This window comes from Acartia tonsa, chromosome 3 (assembly GCF_053477335.1).
Source record: "Acartia tonsa isolate MP-2025a chromosome 3, ASM5347733v1, whole genome shotgun sequence".
NCBI lineage: Eukaryota > Metazoa > Arthropoda > Copepoda > Calanoida > Acartiidae > Acartia > Acartia tonsa.
This window is the reverse complement of record NC_137262.1, coordinates 38,522,887-38,540,968: the sequence shown is the minus strand read 5'-3', so window position 1 is coordinate 38,540,968 and position 18,082 is coordinate 38,522,887. Positions and strand designations below refer to the sequence as shown.

At 31.7% G+C, this 18,082-nt stretch overlaps 1 protein-coding gene across 8 annotated transcripts in view; it reads right to left on the bottom strand.

Annotated features, from left to right (window-relative positions):
- Window positions 1-9,607: 9,607 nt before the first annotated feature.
- Window positions 9,608-18,082, bottom strand: part of LOC145314088 (uncharacterized) — a 46,349-nt gene continuing 37,874 nt past the window's right edge. For 4 of the 8 annotated variants that reach the window (XM_080153838.1, XM_080153843.1, XM_080153840.1 and 1 more), the window contains 4 exons: window positions 17,614-17,655; window positions 16,951-17,038; window positions 16,057-16,494; window positions 9,608-11,040 (listed from right to left, as the gene is read on the bottom strand). In XM_080153838.1, the coding sequence (XP_080009964.1) occupies window positions 10,968-11,040; window positions 16,057-16,494; window positions 16,951-17,038; window positions 17,614-17,655 (641 nt within the window). In that variant the 3' untranslated portion in view covers window positions 9,608-10,967. Of the gene's footprint in view, window positions 11,041-16,056; window positions 16,495-16,950; window positions 17,039-17,613; window positions 17,661-18,082 lie in introns of all 8 variants that reach the window. The other 4 variants (XR_013877617.1, XM_080153841.1, XM_080153839.1 and 1 more) reach the window with 4 other exon arrangements.

Genomic DNA, 18,082 nt, shown 5'->3' with positions numbered 1-18,082 from the left:
TTCAGATTATAACAAATAAAATGCACAGAGTATAAATAGCAGAGATTTTACCTACAAACTAACAGGTTATTTTTTCTCAAGGGGGACTGTGCACTAAATAAGCAAGTGGTTTTAAATATCTTCCAGCGGTGATGTCGAGCTTTTAAAATTTAGTATACTAGGTAGGTAGATTTATGTTATGTGTAGTAATATAACCATGGTTTAGTAAAGAAAAATGTTAAAGTAGATGTCAGTTAAGATTTTTTTTAAAAATCCCCTTGCAACTAATTCCTTGCTGTTGGGCACATTGAATTTCTCATTCTCTAAGCCAAATTCAATTTAGTTTTGTAATCTTTTTTACTAAGTAATTATTTGCCAATTGTTTAGTTACCTATCTTTAACAGAAACAGCGTCAGTCCCGGATTTTTTTCTTAAAATTTTAACTGCCGTTGGCGGTTTTGACAGGACTGCTGCTGTATCTGTTATATCTGTTTTCTAATTCACCCTTTTTTTTATGAAACTACCTAAACTAAAATTGCTGGTACCTAAATCATTTGAAATGTTAAGATAAATAGAAAACATGAAATAGTTAAGTCTTCAAAATAAATCTAATGTACATTAATTTTAAACATTCTTTAAACATTTTGAATACAAGGATGACAACATCCATAAAAGCGAAGCTCTGAAATGGTAGGACAAACGGACATTAACACTTGTATAATGTCAGAGTCAAAGCAAAATTGTAAGTAAATTTGTTGATAAACTGCTTGATACAGGATAATAATTATGGACATACTTACATATTTAGGACTTGATTATAGAGTTGCTTCGCTTATAATATTGTACTTTGTTGTCCCAGGTATCAGTATACCAAAAATAAAACCAATCGGATATTTAGGTCACATACAAATTTGTTGTTAAAAATGTAAAAAAAATCAACATGTTTAAAATGGACGTACGGACATTCTGGTAATGATTATAGAGTTGCTACGCTTTCTAACTCGTACCTGACTATTACAGAAATCACCATGCAAAGTTTGAAATCGATAGGACAATTCTAACATGCCTAAATTAACGAAAAAAGCTATTTAAAAAAGTAAAAAAATCAACATGTTTAAAATGGACGTACGGACATTTTGGTAATGATTATAGAGTTGCTACGCTTTCTAATTCGTACCTAACTACTAAAGGAATCACCATGCAAAATTTGAAATCGATAGGACAATTCTAACATGTCTAAATTAACGAAAAAAGCTATCCGTGACGGACGTACGGACGGACCGACCCTAATTATAAAAAAGCTTCGCTTTTAAAAACAGTTAGATAGTAATATCTATGTATTTTGTCATTCTTGTTTTAGTTGCTTAGAAATTAATTTCTGTATAAAAATATTTTGTGTTTAAATACTTATTAGTACAAATAATTTCAGGAGATTTAAAGAGAATATACCAGCATGAATAACTGTGATATTTGTAACAAGAACTTTGCACAGAAATCTAATTTAGTTGTTCATATGAGGGTCCATACTGGTGAGAAACCATACTCATGTGATCAATGCGAAAAGACATTTTCTCGGTATAGTGATTTAACTAAACATAAAAGAATTCACACTGGTGAGAAACCATACTCATGTAATCAATGTGAAAAGACTTTCTCTAAAAATTTTACTTTGAAACAACACAAAAGAACTCACACTGGAGAGAAACCATACGAATGTGATCTATGTAAAAAGTCATTCAAACAAAGTAGCCAGTTGACTGTCCATAAAAGAATTCATACTGGTAAGAAACCATTTTCATGTAATCAATGTGAAAAATCATTTAAAACGAATAGCGAATTAACTCAACACAAAAGAGTTCATACTGGTGAGAAGCCATTTTCATGTATCCTTTGTGACAAGCATTTTGCTGCCAGTTCAGATTTATCAAAACATAATAAAACCACGAAACATTTAGATATGATTAATACAAATAGTAATACAATTACACCTTCTGTATCTATTAGCTTAATTAAATGTGAAGAAGTTGATATTAAACAAGAAATTGTTAAAGAAGAAATATTTGATGAAGATCCTCTCTCTATACAGATGAGAGCTGACAATATTGAGGAAAATATTAAAAAAGAAATAGAAGATCCTCTTTCTTATGAACAGAATTAAGATAAAGATAGAATTGATAATTTTGATATTGGTTATCATTAAATATAAATATAAAGATTCAATTGTCATAGGATACAAATGTTTATTCAGAGAGCCAGGATTAATGCTCAATTCAAACAAAAATCTTAATCTTATTTTTCACCTTAAAAATATGAATTTTATCTTTATTTGTTGAAATATTAATTTATTTTTCAATATTATTATCAAAAGCTATTGTCAATCAATAATTTACCTAGAACAATAACAAAAAAAATGTCAATAATAAAATAATTAACATATGTCATATTTTCTACTCATTATTAATACATTGTTCAGAATATCCTATTATATAAAGTAGTAAGCGTTTTTTGTCTGTCCCAAAGGATCTCGCTAACCGCTGAACCAAAATTGTTCTCCTTTACAGTGAAGCTTCTTATAGGTCCTGGGAAGGTTTTAAACTATTTTTGAAGAGGGTTTCGTCACCCCCCTTCCCCCAAAAAAATATTTTTAACTCTTTTGAAACTCAAACTTAAAATGGGATGAGGTCGACTTTTCACCCTCCTACCAGTGCCCCTAGATGCTTCTAGGGCGTAGCCGCTAGTAATGAATAATCTAAAATCTCTATAACTTACTTTGTCAGCTGGTAAAGATAGATAGAAGAAAATTAAATATCAATTAATATTTTTCTTAAATCAATAACAATAATAAAGTTAATAATATAATAATACAAAATACTATAAATTGAATAATAATTTATGTTCATTAACACAGCTTCTCTATAATAATAATGACAACATACCCAAGTAGAGAAGGACAAAAAAAATGGTTAGACAAACAGACAAAGTAAATTATTAATAAAATATTCTGTGGTCTTAAAACGAGAGTAAAATAACAAAAAGAAGGAAGGACACGAGAATAGAAGATATTAGGAAAAACACGAAATATTTACATTCTCACATGTTAGAATTGTCATGTATATTTTTTTAGCCTGGGCCTTCGGTCCCTCGGTGCTAACAAACCTGGTTTTAATCTTATAATTTTCCATTTTAATTTTCGCAGACCAAAAGCTGTTTATAATACAATGCACATTGGGGCAAATCAATCAAAAAGGGGATTTAATTATTTAGTACCCTTAAAATTCATCCCACAAAAATTTCATTTAATACTTTTTTGTAGGCAATTTAACAACGAACAAATTTGCTTTTATGTTTTTTTCTGTCATTTGAAAGAAACATGTAGATAAAGGTCATTTAATGAAGGTAGATGGAAAATTACCAGATTAACCCCTCCCCAAAAATAGCGCCCCTTACCCTACCCATCTATTTATTAATCTATCTATCCATCCGTCTATCTATCCATCTATCTATCCATCTATCTATCAATCTATATATCCATCTATCTATTCATCTATCTATCCATCAATCTATCCATCTATCTATCCATCTATCTATCCATCTATCTATCTATCCCTCTATCTATCTATCCATCTATCTATCTATCCATCTATCTATCCATCTATATATCCATCTATCTATCCATCTATCTCTCCATCTATCTATCCATCTATCTATCCATCTAATTATCCATCTATCTATCCATATATCTTACCATCTATCTATCCATCTATTTATTCATCTATCTATTCATCTATCTATACATCTATCTATACATATATATATCCATCTATCTATCCATCTATCTATCCATCTATCTATCCATCTATCTATCCATCTATCTATCCATCAATCTATCCATCTATCTATCCATCTATCTATCCATCTATCTATCTATCCATCTGTCTATCTATCTATCTATCCATCAATCGATCCATCTATCTATCCATTAACTATTTACATATCTATTCATCAACTATCTATCTATCCATCCATCTATCTATTCATCTATCTATCCATTTATTTATCTATTTATCTATCCATCCATCCATCTATCTATCCGTCTATCCATCTGTCTATCCATCTGTCTCTCCATCTGTCTATCCATCTGTCTATCCATTTACTCATCCATCTATCTATCCATCCATCTATCCATCCCTCTATCCATCTGTCTACCAATCTGTCTATCCATCTTTCTATCCATTTACTCATCCATCTATCTATCCATTTATCTATCCATTTATCTATCCATTTATCTATCCATTTATCTATCCATTTATCTATCCATTTATCTATCCATTTATCTATCCATCCATCCATCTATCTATCCGTCTATCCATCTGTCTATCCATCTGTCTATCCATTTACTCATCCATCTATCTATCCATCTATCTATCCATCCATCTATCCATCCCTCTATCCATATATCTATTCATCTACCTATACATCTTTCTATCCATCAAAGTATTCAAAATGTCAAATTTGGGGTCATTTAATTCATTTCAGTAGAAGGGGAGAGGATGGTGTAAAGGGGTGGATGGGGATTCTTATTTTAGCAAGCTACAAGTTTCACTTAATAATAAATCCATTATAAATGTGAGCATGATTGTTTACTGTTTATATGTATACTAGCAGTTTCGCCCCTAGCCTCTATGGGCTTTGCTCCAAGAAGTAATTAAACAAGGATGACAACATCCATAGAAGCGAAGCTCTGAAATGGAAGGACAAACGAACACTAACACTTGTGAAGTGTCAGAACTGAATATTAATGCATGTCTATACAAAATTGTAATTAAAACTGATTAAATACATGTTACTGTTTAAGGACATACTGACGTTTTTAGGACTTTTATAGAGATGCTTTGCTTATAACACTATACCTTATTGTACTAGGAATCAGTATTCAAAAATCAGATGAATAGGATATTTTTAACATTCAAAACCATTATTTGTTGTCATAAAATTAAAAAAATTAGCTTGTTATAAATGGATGTACGGACTTTCTGGTTGCTGTGCTTTCTAAGTCGTACCTAACTGTTGTAGAAAACGGCATGAAAAGTTTGAAATCGATAGGACAATTCTAGCCTGTTTAAATTAACTAAAAGAGATAACTGTAACAGACGTACGGACGGACCGATCCTAATTATAGAAATATGAAAAAATTTAGAGGATTTTTTTTGTAAAATAGCTTTAAACCACCACAGGACCAGTAGATATATTCTCTGAAGAGTAGAATCTAATCGGTTTAGTGGTTACCGAGATCTTAAGGGACGGACGGACAGACAAACAGACATCAAGCTACTTTTTATTATAGATTAACGCCCAGGGATCTAAGTAACAAAACAATAACCGATTAATGTATGTACATCCCCAATATTGATACATTAAATAATAAATTATAAATACAAAATTGATTGTCTGTAGATGACAATTAGTGGTTGAAAAGTTTTGATACTCATCTTAATGAACCAACCAATAAAAAATCAATCAAATTTCCTAAAGTTGTTATGCCAACGAATATAAAAACGTTATTATAAAACTTTGAAGTTTGGGGACTAGTGTAATGTCCTCTCCCTTTCTAAATAAAACTGCTAACGCTAAACATGAAGACCATGTACCTACATAATTTAAAAACAAAGCATTACCAATAGATAGACAGATAGACTACTTGCTAATTCCAAATTATAATGATTATAAGAACACTTCGTTATTTGAATATTATCTTTACCTTTCCGCAGTGAGAGAGGGGACATTGGGCTGTTTATAAAACTAGTCCCCAAAGTTTTACAGTTGTGTGTTCAAACGTTTTAACTACTAACTTTAATCTACACAAGGGGTAATTTTGTGTATTATCATTGGGGATGTACATCAATTTATTGACCTTTGTCTTATCCCTTTAGATCCCTGATATTTGTAATAATCCATAGAAAAGATTATTCAGTTAAATTAAAACATCAAACATAAAGAGGTTTAGATTTAGGTTTAGCCCCCCCCCCTCTCCATCATTTAGTGCAATAGAACTTGAAAATATTCATTATCAACTTTAATTCAAAGTCTGATCAAATAAATATTTCTCATAACTATGTTTTTGCGTCTTTTATTTATATGTATTACATCTCACATATTGACTTTAAAAGCGCGTTTAAAAGATTTTCCTAACAAACTTTTCGTGCACCCAGCCTCAGAAAACGCGCTAAAAACCCCTACGGGGGCGCGGGGGGGTAAGTGAGACCAGTACAGGCGATTATAATATGTCTTTGGGTAATCAAATATCGTATTTTTAGCCGGTGGCAACCGGTGAAAACATGTTTCCTCTTACTATCTACTCAAATGTTGATTATAAAACAAACAAAAATAAACTAAAATCTTAACCTCAACTAGAATTATTTAGGACTAATATCTTTAATTTGTGTTTTTTTCTTTTATATTGTCAAAATACATGTAGTGCATGACTCACCTGAAGTTATTTTGTCTAATTACGTTAATTCTAAGAGATTTTATAATACTTTTAAAATTGTTGGTGAAACACAAAATATATGCCTTTTTCTGTAAGAAAATTTTTGCATATCTTGACTTTCAGACTTTAGAAAGCTTACTTAAAAAGCGTATTTTTACGATTCCTTTGAAATCTGATGTACATTGGGTATGATAATACTCATATAATGATTAAAACTTGATTTGGGGGTGGTGAATTGATGCCCCTTGTTGCCCCTATGTGCAATGGGATAAATTATTATTATAATGGTGAAATAAATCCACTGCCATACATGATTTAAAAATTCAAATGAATTACATATTTGTTTTTTAAAAATCTGTCTATTTCTTTATATTTTCCTTCAAAATCTGCAAAGAATAAAACCAGGGTTTCGGATCCGGATCTGGATCCAGATCCGCAAGGATCCGCATATTTTCGAGTCCAAGGATCCGGATCCTTGGACTCAAAAAAATGCGGAAAAAATGGAAAAATCTACCTAAATTTATATACAATCTCAGACATTCTCTTGATGAGAGCCAATTTTTAAGGTTTAGGGTCAGACTTGAAAATTAAAAGTATTTTTGACTTCGAATTAAAGAATAAATATTTTTTGAAAGGTTTGGTGATTTAATTTTTATTGTCAAGGATCCGGAACCGGATCCGGATCCGCACTGACCAAATTTTAAGGATCCGGATCCGCAAAAAATCAATGCGGATCCAAAACCCTGAATAAAACACAGTAAAAAGTTGCCTGAAACCCAATAAGAATTGATTGTTCTTTATAGTTCAATAAAACTATTCACTGCCTGCAAAGAAGATTTTCATCCCTCACCTGGCCGAGCTTTAATATAATTGTGGATAACTTCATAAATTGAAAACAGCTGCTCAGATAGCAGCCGTGACATATAGATAGATAGTTTTGATAGAAAGATACGTGTTTAGATCTATAGAGAGATAAGTAGGGTAGCTAGAAAGGTATATTTTTAAAAGCGAAACTTTTCTATAATTAGAGCCAGTCCAACCATCTGTAATGGATAGGTCTTATCTCTAATTTAGACATGTTAGAATTATCTTATCTATTTTAAACTTGGCATGATGATTCATGTATCTTTTTGGTAATATTTATTATCCATAATCGCTACCATAAAATATGTACATTCATTAAAAACATGTTGAATTTTAACTTATTTTTACAACATAACTATCATATTCATCTGTTTTTTTGCAATTATGAATTCTAGGACAACAAGACACAGTTTTATATGCGAAACATCACTATAATCAAATCCTAAAAATATTAGTATGTACTTCAATAGTATCCTGTTGATATTTTAGCAATTTTGCTACTAATTTACGTACAATTGTCAAGTCATGAGATTCTACAAATGATAATGTTCGTCCTTTTTTTGAGATTCGCTTGTATGGATGTTGTCATTAATAGACAGATAAGAAAGATACAGAATACTAAGCTGTATTTTTTCCTTGACCACACTAGTCCCCAAAGTTTTATACCAGCGTTTTCCTATTCGTTGACTTAACAACTTTTGAGACTTTGTTGTATTTTGTTTGGTTGGTTCATTTAGTTCAGTGTGCAAACGTTTCAACCACCAATTCTAAGAGTATATTTTTTTTCATCATTGGGGATGTACATCAATTTATCGGCCATTGTCTTATCCCTTTAGATCTTTTACCCCTATTTATAAAAAGAATTTGGGATTATTCAGTAGTTAACAAGGATGACAACATACTTGAATATTGAAGCTAAAAAAGTCATATATAAACGGACAAACGGTGAAAGTTAGTTATAGAGCAGTTGTTGAAACGCCATAACAAAAATAAAAATATTGATAATATTTTTAAAAATCACGAAACTTTTTAAAAGTAAAGTTTATGTCTTTTGTAGCATGACCGATTTCAATAAGAGCTGAGAAAATCACGAATTGACTGACTGACGGATAGACAAATTAAATTATATAGTAGGTTCGCTACAAAAAGTTACTTTTATCCTTATGATAAAGTAACAGGATTTTTGTCTGTATTTTTGTACCAAAGAATCTCGCTAACCACTGAACCCATCAGGTTCTCCTTTACAGGGTAGCAGGGTAACAGTCCCCAAAGTTGTTTTGCAAACGAATTATAAAACTATGGGGATCTTTGTAAAAACTTGGATAAGTAGGTAGGGAGGGGATATTATACTGTAAATTACACTGGTGCCCAAAGATTTATTTACACGTTCTTTCATTCGTTGAGTTAAGAACTTAGCAGGATTTTCTTGAATGGTATAACATCCAATGATTTTTAAATTGTACATCAATTTATCGTCCATTGACTTATCCCTCAACATCACTAGGGATAGGTCAATTATTGATAGAAATATCGTCTTCCTTAAATATTTATTTAGTAACGAAGCTACTTTCATATTTACTTTGTCCGTAATTCCGTAAAAATATGGGGTAAATTTGTTTTTCTTGACTGCTTTTTTTGCGAAAATTTCCAATATCAATAAGCATCCAGTATGTAATCTGCTTGTCCGTATTCCCATCCATAATATATTGTGCTTCGCTACTTATTGATGGTGTCATCCTTGTTTTAAAGCTTATTAACTCTATAATAATTAACGTACGATTGTTGTTTTTTTATATTCAACCCATTCATTTTTGGATTAGGGATTTCTAAGATTATTAGGTATGCTTCGTATTTCTCATTTGACAAACACACACATTATTAACAGTTTATAAAAGTGGTCATAACTTACTTTACTATGGATATGATTTTCTAATGACCATATATCATGATATAAAAGTAACAGGATTTGTGTCTGTCTGTGTGTACCAAAGGATCACACAAACCGCTGAACTGATATGGTTCTCGTTTACAGTGTAGCTTCTTATAGGCCCTGGAAAGTTTCATTGGTATTTGAAGGGGTTAAGAGAAATCGCCCTATAAAAAAAGAAACTCCCTCCAAAAAAATTGTTATACTAACTAAAATTGAAAATGGTAAGATCTCCTCTCCTACAAGTGCCTCTAGGGGCGTATCTGCTGGAATAAATGCTCAAAATCTTGATGAAACAGACGAATTCTATACCTTAGTTATATAGTAGCTAAGACACTAATAATCAACAATTTTTTATCTACGAATAATTTACTACAAAAATTTTGTATTAGATACAACTCTTAATTAATTGTTGGAAAAATAAATCAAACATTATAATTATTAGTACAGTCGTCCTATTTGAAAAATATGCCTTTAACATAATAATATTAAAATTTCTTAAAGATTAAAGTATTATTTTAAAAGGTTATTTTACTTTTGATAAAATAAACAAAAAAACTGTTTTGCAATATGCAAATGAGCAAGAAAAATAGCATTTATAACAAAAACTAATAATAGTTATTAATTGCATCATATTATAGACAGCTTTCCGTGGATATCAAAATGAAAAATTTTAAGACCAGTTTTGTAAGACAGTGCCTTCGGCATCTCGGGGCTAACAAAACTGGTATAAATCTTAAATGTACTTTTTTTTATTTGCGGAAAGCTGTTTATAATACAATGCTATAAATAACTGTTGTTTGTTGTATGGAATGTTTTTTATTATTATTATGACTTAGATAACATTAACAAATTTAACTAAAGAAATATTTTGTGCTAGCAGCGGGTATGCCTTTAGAGGCCTCTAGGGGCACTTGAGTTTTTGGAGTAGGGGGGGTTGAAGTCATCCCCCTGTCAGTCAATTTTAGTTTTAAAGAAAAAAGAAAAAAAATTCTAGGGAATCATTTTTATAGGGACCATTTCACTTAGTAAGGTAGGGGTACCTTTCTCCAAAAATATTTATAAACCTTCTCATGACCTATGAGAAGCTATGGGAGATCCATATCGGTTGAGCCGCGAGCCAGAACATTTAGTGCAGACAAACAGTATGACAAACATCCTGTTACTTTTTTGTAAGGATTACATAATGATTTTTATAATTGAAAATATTGTTAGGCTATACCTACCTTCCTAAAAACAAAAAAACATTTAAAGTTTTAACTTCTGAAAATTAAAAATAAATACCTATCATTATTATGTATTAAAACAACTGCTCGATAAGAAAAAACTAAATTTTAATTTACAATTATTTCTTTCTATTGACTAGTTTCTGTTATATTTATTGTAAAAATTTCTTTTAGTTTAATTTTAAACTCCAAAAAAAACCTAAAAAATTTTTGTAGTTATATGTGGCCTTATATTTGTTCACTTTTATAATTATTAACATAAATTAAATACATACAAAACCATCGCGCGTGTTTCAATATCATCAAAATTTCCATATAAATGTTTTTCTTTATAATTCTGATAAATATTCTAACTAAATTGACCAAAAAATACTGTCAAAGTATTTATATTTATAAATATTTCACTTTTTATAGTTTTTTTTGGTCAAACTGTTTTTAAATTTAGAGAAAATCAATTTGAGACCTCTGTTGGGTGATTTTGTAACTAAAGACAAATATATTTTGGTGATTGATTGATTGGGTCTCCAGGTCCTGTGGGTCCACCGGTGCTGCCATAACTGTGCCAAGTGTGCATAATTATCAGGGATCCAAAGGGATAAGACAATGGCCGATAAATTGATGTACATTCCCATTAATGATAGACAAAATTCCTCCTTCTGTAGAATATAATTAGTGGTTGAAACGTTTGGTTACTTAACTTAATCAACTTAAGTCAACGAATAAGAAAACATGGGAATAGTCCCTTTCGTGACATCGCACCTTAAGGGGCGATTTGTCATATTTTTTAAAATGGCTTTTTATAGGCTATTTTAGGTTAGGTTAGGTTATATTGGGTTAGGTGATTGCCCAACAGGGTTAGATAATTGGTCCCGCAGGGTCAGAGCCCCTGCAGGGGCTATAAATAGGAGAAAACCTACTGTGAAAAATACGAAGAATCGCCCCTTAAGGTGCGATGTCACGAAAGGGACTATACCCGAAAACATTATTATAAAACATTGTTAATTTTTCAAGTTCAAAACTAATCATGAAATTGAAGGTGTTATCTAAGGGTTATGTATGCTTAAAGAGGGGGGGGGGGGAGGGGACAAATCAATAGCCTAAAACAATCCCAAAACTTGAAATAGATTAGTCTATAAAGTATCCTATGTTCTATGTGAAGCCCTACTGTAATGGAGAACATAATCGGGTCAGTGGTAGACTAACAAAAACCTTACTACTTTTTATGATATAGGATATTCTAATCTAAAATTTTCTGTTATTTAAACTAGGCTTAGTTATCAAATACATTTTTATTTTAAGGTTATTTTAACTTGGAATACATTAGAAAAGTCTTGGAATAAAAAGAAGCTTATTCTAATTTATTATCATACAAATACTCAAAATGTTGTTTTAAATTTTTATAAAAAAAACTTATTCCCCTGGTCTCTTCTTAGATAATTATTTACACATTTGGTTCAGTTTTCTTTATCCTTTTAGGAGGGTTATAATCCCCCCTTACCCCCCCCCCCCACCCCCCATATATTTGTCAGACTAAATCCCCCTATTAAACCCCTCATATTTTAAAACCATTTCCCCAAATACAAATTACAATATTAATTTACCCCCTCTTTCTTATATTTGAGCAAAGCATGTTTCTATGGTTAATAATATCACAAAATCACAGATCTTTTACAGCCTAACATTAATATAAACTCTGGTGTAATATTACAGTTAAAAGAACCAGCCCAACAGTTTTTGAAGTAATTTTTCCCCCATGACTCTGCCAACACTTCTTTGAAGTTTTTCTCTTCAAAGTTGATCCAATTTGGGTTGGATTTTTGGTGTGTGTGTATGTTTGTGTGTAGTTTTTGTATGTGTTTGTGTGTGGCTTTTTTTCTGTGTTGGTTATGTTCATTTTTTGTGTGGAAGTTTTATTTTGTATTAGTTTGTATGTTTACTGTAAATGTTTATGTATACAATTTGGATCTTCTGCAGTTCACGGTAAAATGTTCCTGATAAGTTGTAACGATTATCTTTAAAAATCTATGAATTTATGAATGAATGAAAGGCTTTAATAGCTGAACGTACATATCATACCTTCACACCGTGTTGAGCGGCATAAGAAGGCCAACAAATAATCTAGAATAGCCAAGATCCAAAGGTGCACAGGGAAAGCTTTACTGAAGAAAGAAACACGTGAAATAAGACTAACGCGCATTTACCAGGAACATTTTTCCGTGAACTGCACTCGACCCTACATTTTTAGTAGCGAAGCTACTCTATAATTTGAAATGTCCGTCTGTCCGTCTTAGTTTGGGGGAAACGTAAATTTCTCGGCTCCTATAAAAGATAAAAGGCTGAAATTTTTTGACAACATTCCTATTATTAAGGAGCACAATTAACTATAAAACATCAATGGCGGTCGGACCGCTTTTTAGCAGGTTTTAGGCTATTTTTGTATTTTTCATATTTTTCTCCATATCTTTGGTGTTTATGGTCCGATTTCCAAAATTTTTTCAGTTAAAGATATCAAAATTTAATTTCCTGTCGATTTAAGAAAACAACTATGACGGTCAGACTGTCTTTAAGAAGGTTTTAGGCTATTTTTGTATTTTTCACATTTTCTTCCATACCTTTGGTGTTTATGGTCCGATTTCCAAAATTTTTTCAGTTAAAGATATCAAAATTGAATTTCCTGTCGATTTAAGAAAACAACTGTGACGGTCAGACTGTCTTTAAGCAGGTTTTAAGCTATTTTTGTATTTTTCACATTTTATTCCATACCTTTGGTGTTTATGGTCCGATTTCCAAAATTTTTTCAGTTATAGATGTCAAAATTTTCTATTGTTAAAAGAAAACAACTATGACGGTCAGAATTGCCTTTTTTTCAGGTTTTTGGCTATTTTTATATTTTTTACATTTTTCCTCATATCTTTGGTGTTTATGGTCCTTTTTTTTTAATTTTTGTAATTAAACATATCAAAATTAAATTTCCCGTTGTTTTGAGCATCCACTATGCAATTTACTTTAACCATCAGTACTGAAATATAAATATTAAGAAATTTTAAAAAAATGTTGAAAAGGTTTCGTGATTTTTTCCTAATATACATACTTTTGACAACTAATATCTAAATTCTTATTTAATTGTTTGTGCTTCGCTACTTATGGATGTTGTCATCCTTGTTTTATATTTGTTTGTTTGAAATTATTGTACATTTTTATGATCAATATTGTCTTTTATCAACTTTGATCTTAACAACAAGGATGACAATATCCAACAGAAGCGAAGCTAAAAAAAATCATTATATGTAAACAACGGCATCGCTACAAATAAATGAATTCATGGGTTCCTGAAATAAGTTCTAATGTTCTCATTTAGCAAGATAAGAAGTGAAGGGGTCCAAAAATTAGAGTAAAACACTAGAGGAGGAAGGGGTTAAATAACTGCATGTCCCAATCCCAAGGACCTTGTGCCGACTCTCAATTGGGTCTTTGAAAATCAACCAACAGCAGAAAACAGTTTGCTAGGAGACGAAAAAGGTCCTAGGAAAAAAGGGGTTAACTGTATATACATACATACTATTGATCTGTTGTCCCAAAAGAAAATTTGTTTGGTCATAAAGTTTGGAATAGAAATTGGAATTTATAAAACTTGTCTTTTATAATTTGAAATTATAATGTTTGAAATAGAATATTCTCTGGTTAATTTGTTTATTTAGACAACTACATAAAGGAGTTTGCTCTTTAAAGAATGAAGGGATGGAACAATGGACCAAAGAAAAAAAACACTAAAACTAAATAAAGAATAATAATCTTATAATATTTTATAAAAATTTTAAATAGATTTAATTTGAAATCTATAATACAAAGTAAATAGAACGATGTCTGTTTGTTTGTCTGTATGTTAGTCTGTTTGTAGCGAAGGATCTCGCTAACCGCTGAACCGATCGGGTTCTCCTTTACAGGGTAGCTTTTCATAAGTCCCGGGAAGGTTTATAACTATTTTCTTGGGGGATGGGACACCCCCAACCCCCCCCCCCAAAAAAAAATGAATAATACCCCCCCCCTAAAAAAAATTTCTTTTAAAAATTAAAATAGTGGGGTCGTTTACCCCCCCCCCCCCTTCCCAAAAGAAAAATTTCCCCCCCCAAAGAAATTTTTTTTTTAAATCTAAAATACGAAAAGTTGGTTTGATCAAACCTCTGGGGGCAAACCCCCCCCCCCCCCCCCCAAATTTTTTTCTTTTAAATCTAAAATACGAAAAATTGGTTTGATTAAACCTCTTGGGGCAAAGCCCCTTGAGGCTAGGGGCGAAACCGCTAGTATAAACATAAACAAAGTAGGATTTCTGTGTGTTTAAAAGTTCTTATAAGGTTTATTTAGGTCTAATGCATTTTTCATTCATTTTGGAGAATTTTCTATAAGACTCAAAATATCCAACTTACAAATTGGGGGGAAATAATAATTATTCATCCAATGTCCTCGTCCTATATCTCTGGTAGTATGAATTAACAAAACAAACAAGGTTGATAATGAGAGAGAGCATTTGGTTCTCTGTTAATTAGACCTGCACAGGAATATAGGTATAGGGTAATGATAGATAGATAATTAGAGAATAGTATTAATTATGTTGGTTCTCTGTTAATTAGACCTGCACAGGAATATAGGTATAGGGTAATGATAGATAGATAATTAGAGAATAGTATTAATTATGTTGGTTCTCTGTTAATTAGACCTGCACAGGAATATAGGTATAGGATAATGATAGATAGATAATTAGAGAATAGTATTAATTATGTTGGTTCTCTGTGAATTAGACCTGCACAGGAATATAGGTATAGGGTAATGATAGATAGATAATTAGAGAATAGTATTAATTATGTTGGTTCTCTGTGAATTAGACCTGCACAGGAATATAGGTATAGAATAATGATAGATAGATAATTAGAGAATAGTATTAATTATGTTGGTTCTCTGTGAATTAGACCTGCACAGGAATATAGGTATAGGATAATGATAGATAGATATTTAGATAATAGTATTAATTATGTTGGTTCTCTGTGAATTAGACCTGCACAGGAATATAGGTATAGGGTAATGATAGATAGATAATTAGAGAATAGTAATTATTATGTTGGTTCTCTGTTAATTAGACCTGCACAAGAATATAGGTATAGGGTAATGATAGATAGATATTTAGATAATAGTATTAATTATGTTGGATCTCTGTTAATTAGACCAGCACAGGAATATAAGTATAGGGTAATGATAGATAGATAATTAGAGAATAGTATGAACTATGTTGGTTCTCTGTTAATTAGAATATATTAACATAGATATAGTTAAGTTGTTTATTTAAAAGATTGCTAAATCACAATTGCCAAGTAATAATTTAGAAAAAAAAGAGAAAAAATGTTTTTTGGGCAATTTTTTTCTACGAAGGATGTAGGCACCCTTCCACTAAAAGATAAAGAATCTTTCTTTGTAATATCTTTAGCTAAAATCTATAAACCTACACACAGACACACACATAGAGACATCCCATTACTTTTGCTTAAGAATTAGCTGGAACTATAAACAATTATGCACAATGCCTAAGATCAGGAGAGGCGTGGCAGCCTGCAGCAGGATCCAGACTGCCACCAACCAGAAGTCCGCTAGGAATGCCGCCAATAGAAGAATGTGGACCGCCATTGCCGCCTAAATTACCAGTAGGACTCATGCCGGGCGGCGGCTGCAGCGGCCCAAGACTTGCGGATAGGATATTCGCGGCTGATCCCAGACTGCCAGAGGTTGACATTGATGAGCTGCTGGCGGCGGCGGCTGTCAATAGACTAGAATTCATGTGGTGACTAAAGCTGCGGAGGTCTAGCAGCGGCTCGCTGCAGGCGGTCACCAGGCTCAGTGGCGAGGGGCTAGGTCCCCCCGGATCTAGGGAGCTGCCCCCGCCGACCTGGGCACCTGGTGGGGGTGGCCCTGGCTGAGAGAAAAGGGGGACTGTGTCCCCGGCCCCGTCAATAGCTTCCTCTGGTCTAAAAAACATTTTGTTTAGTTGTATATGAATAGGTATTTATCACATTGAATAATAGACCGATTTCCGCGGATATTAAATGAAAAATTAAAAGATTAAAACCAATTTGGTCGGCCACAAGGGGCCGCAGGCTCGAATAAAAAAATAGTTTTTAATTTCATGATTTTTATCTTAATATTTGTTAAAAATTGTCTGTAATACAATACTAAACATGATTTTTCAGTATGTCTAAGTGAATATTAATCGGTTTCAAGGCCAAACTGGAAAATAAAAATAAATAACAATATTTTTTTTAAATTAAAAATACTAGAAAATCGATATATTGCTGTATCTTTACTTCATTAAATATCTTACTTAAATAGACAGACAGCAACCATTTTATTATTTGTCAAAAAGTTCAATTCATGATATAACATCTTTAGTTATGACGGGGACTGATACGAACCAGACAACTTACTTGCAGGGGCGGTACCAGAGATCTTGTTGGTCAAAACCTTGCCGACCCCCCCGGCATTTCTTCAAAGGGCTTCCTGAAACAAACATTGCTGCGATTTAAACATGATACCTGCTTGGCACATAGTGATTGATTGATTGATAGATAGATAGATTTAAACATGTTACCTGCCTGGCAAATAGTGATTGATTGATTGATAGATAGATAGATCGTTAAATCAATTTAAAGTTATATCATTAGAAAGATAAATAGGTAATTTGTTAGATTAAAGATAAGATTAATAGCTAGGTAGATCAATAGTTAGATTGTAAGATAGATTGATTGATAGATAGATATACATATATAGATAGATCAATAGTTAGATATATAAATAGATCAATAGTTAGATATATAAATAGATCAATAGTTAGATATATAAATAGATCAATGGGTAGATCCTTAGATAGATTTGTAGATGGATTAATAGAGAGATGGATAGATAGGTTGATAAAACGATAGACAGACCATATAATAGCAAACGGACCGATGAATTATAAATATAACCATTGATTTATAGTTATATTAAAAATGTAGTTACAGATTTTAAATTGTAAAAGTTAGATGGATTATAAATATGAAATTGTTTAAAGAGATTCATAAAAAAAATCCATTCTTAAAAAGTCAAACCTTGCATGTCGCCGTTTTTCTCCCTTTTTCGCTTCTTTTTCTGGTTTACAAATGTGAGCACATTGTTGATATAAGGCAGTCTCTTTAATTGGTATCAATAATTTTGTATTTAGTGTCACTATGCCCCTTGAAAGGGGGTGGGGATGCTCTAGGGGCATTTGAGGTGTTTAGGGGTTTATTTTAGTTTCAAGACACAAAGAAATAAATAAATAGGTCAGGCTATTTTGGAGGTTTGCTAGTACTCTCCATCAAAATAGTTATAAACCTTCTCAGGACCTATGATAAGCTACACTGTAAAGGATAACTATCGGTTAAGCTGTTAGCTAAAGATCTTTTGGCATAAAAGACATACAAAGATCCTGTTACTTTAATATACGTATCTTGTTGATATAAGACAGTCTCTTTAAATTAATTGGTATTTTAGTAATTTAATAAAGCTAAATATTCGTACAGATCTTCCTAGAATCAG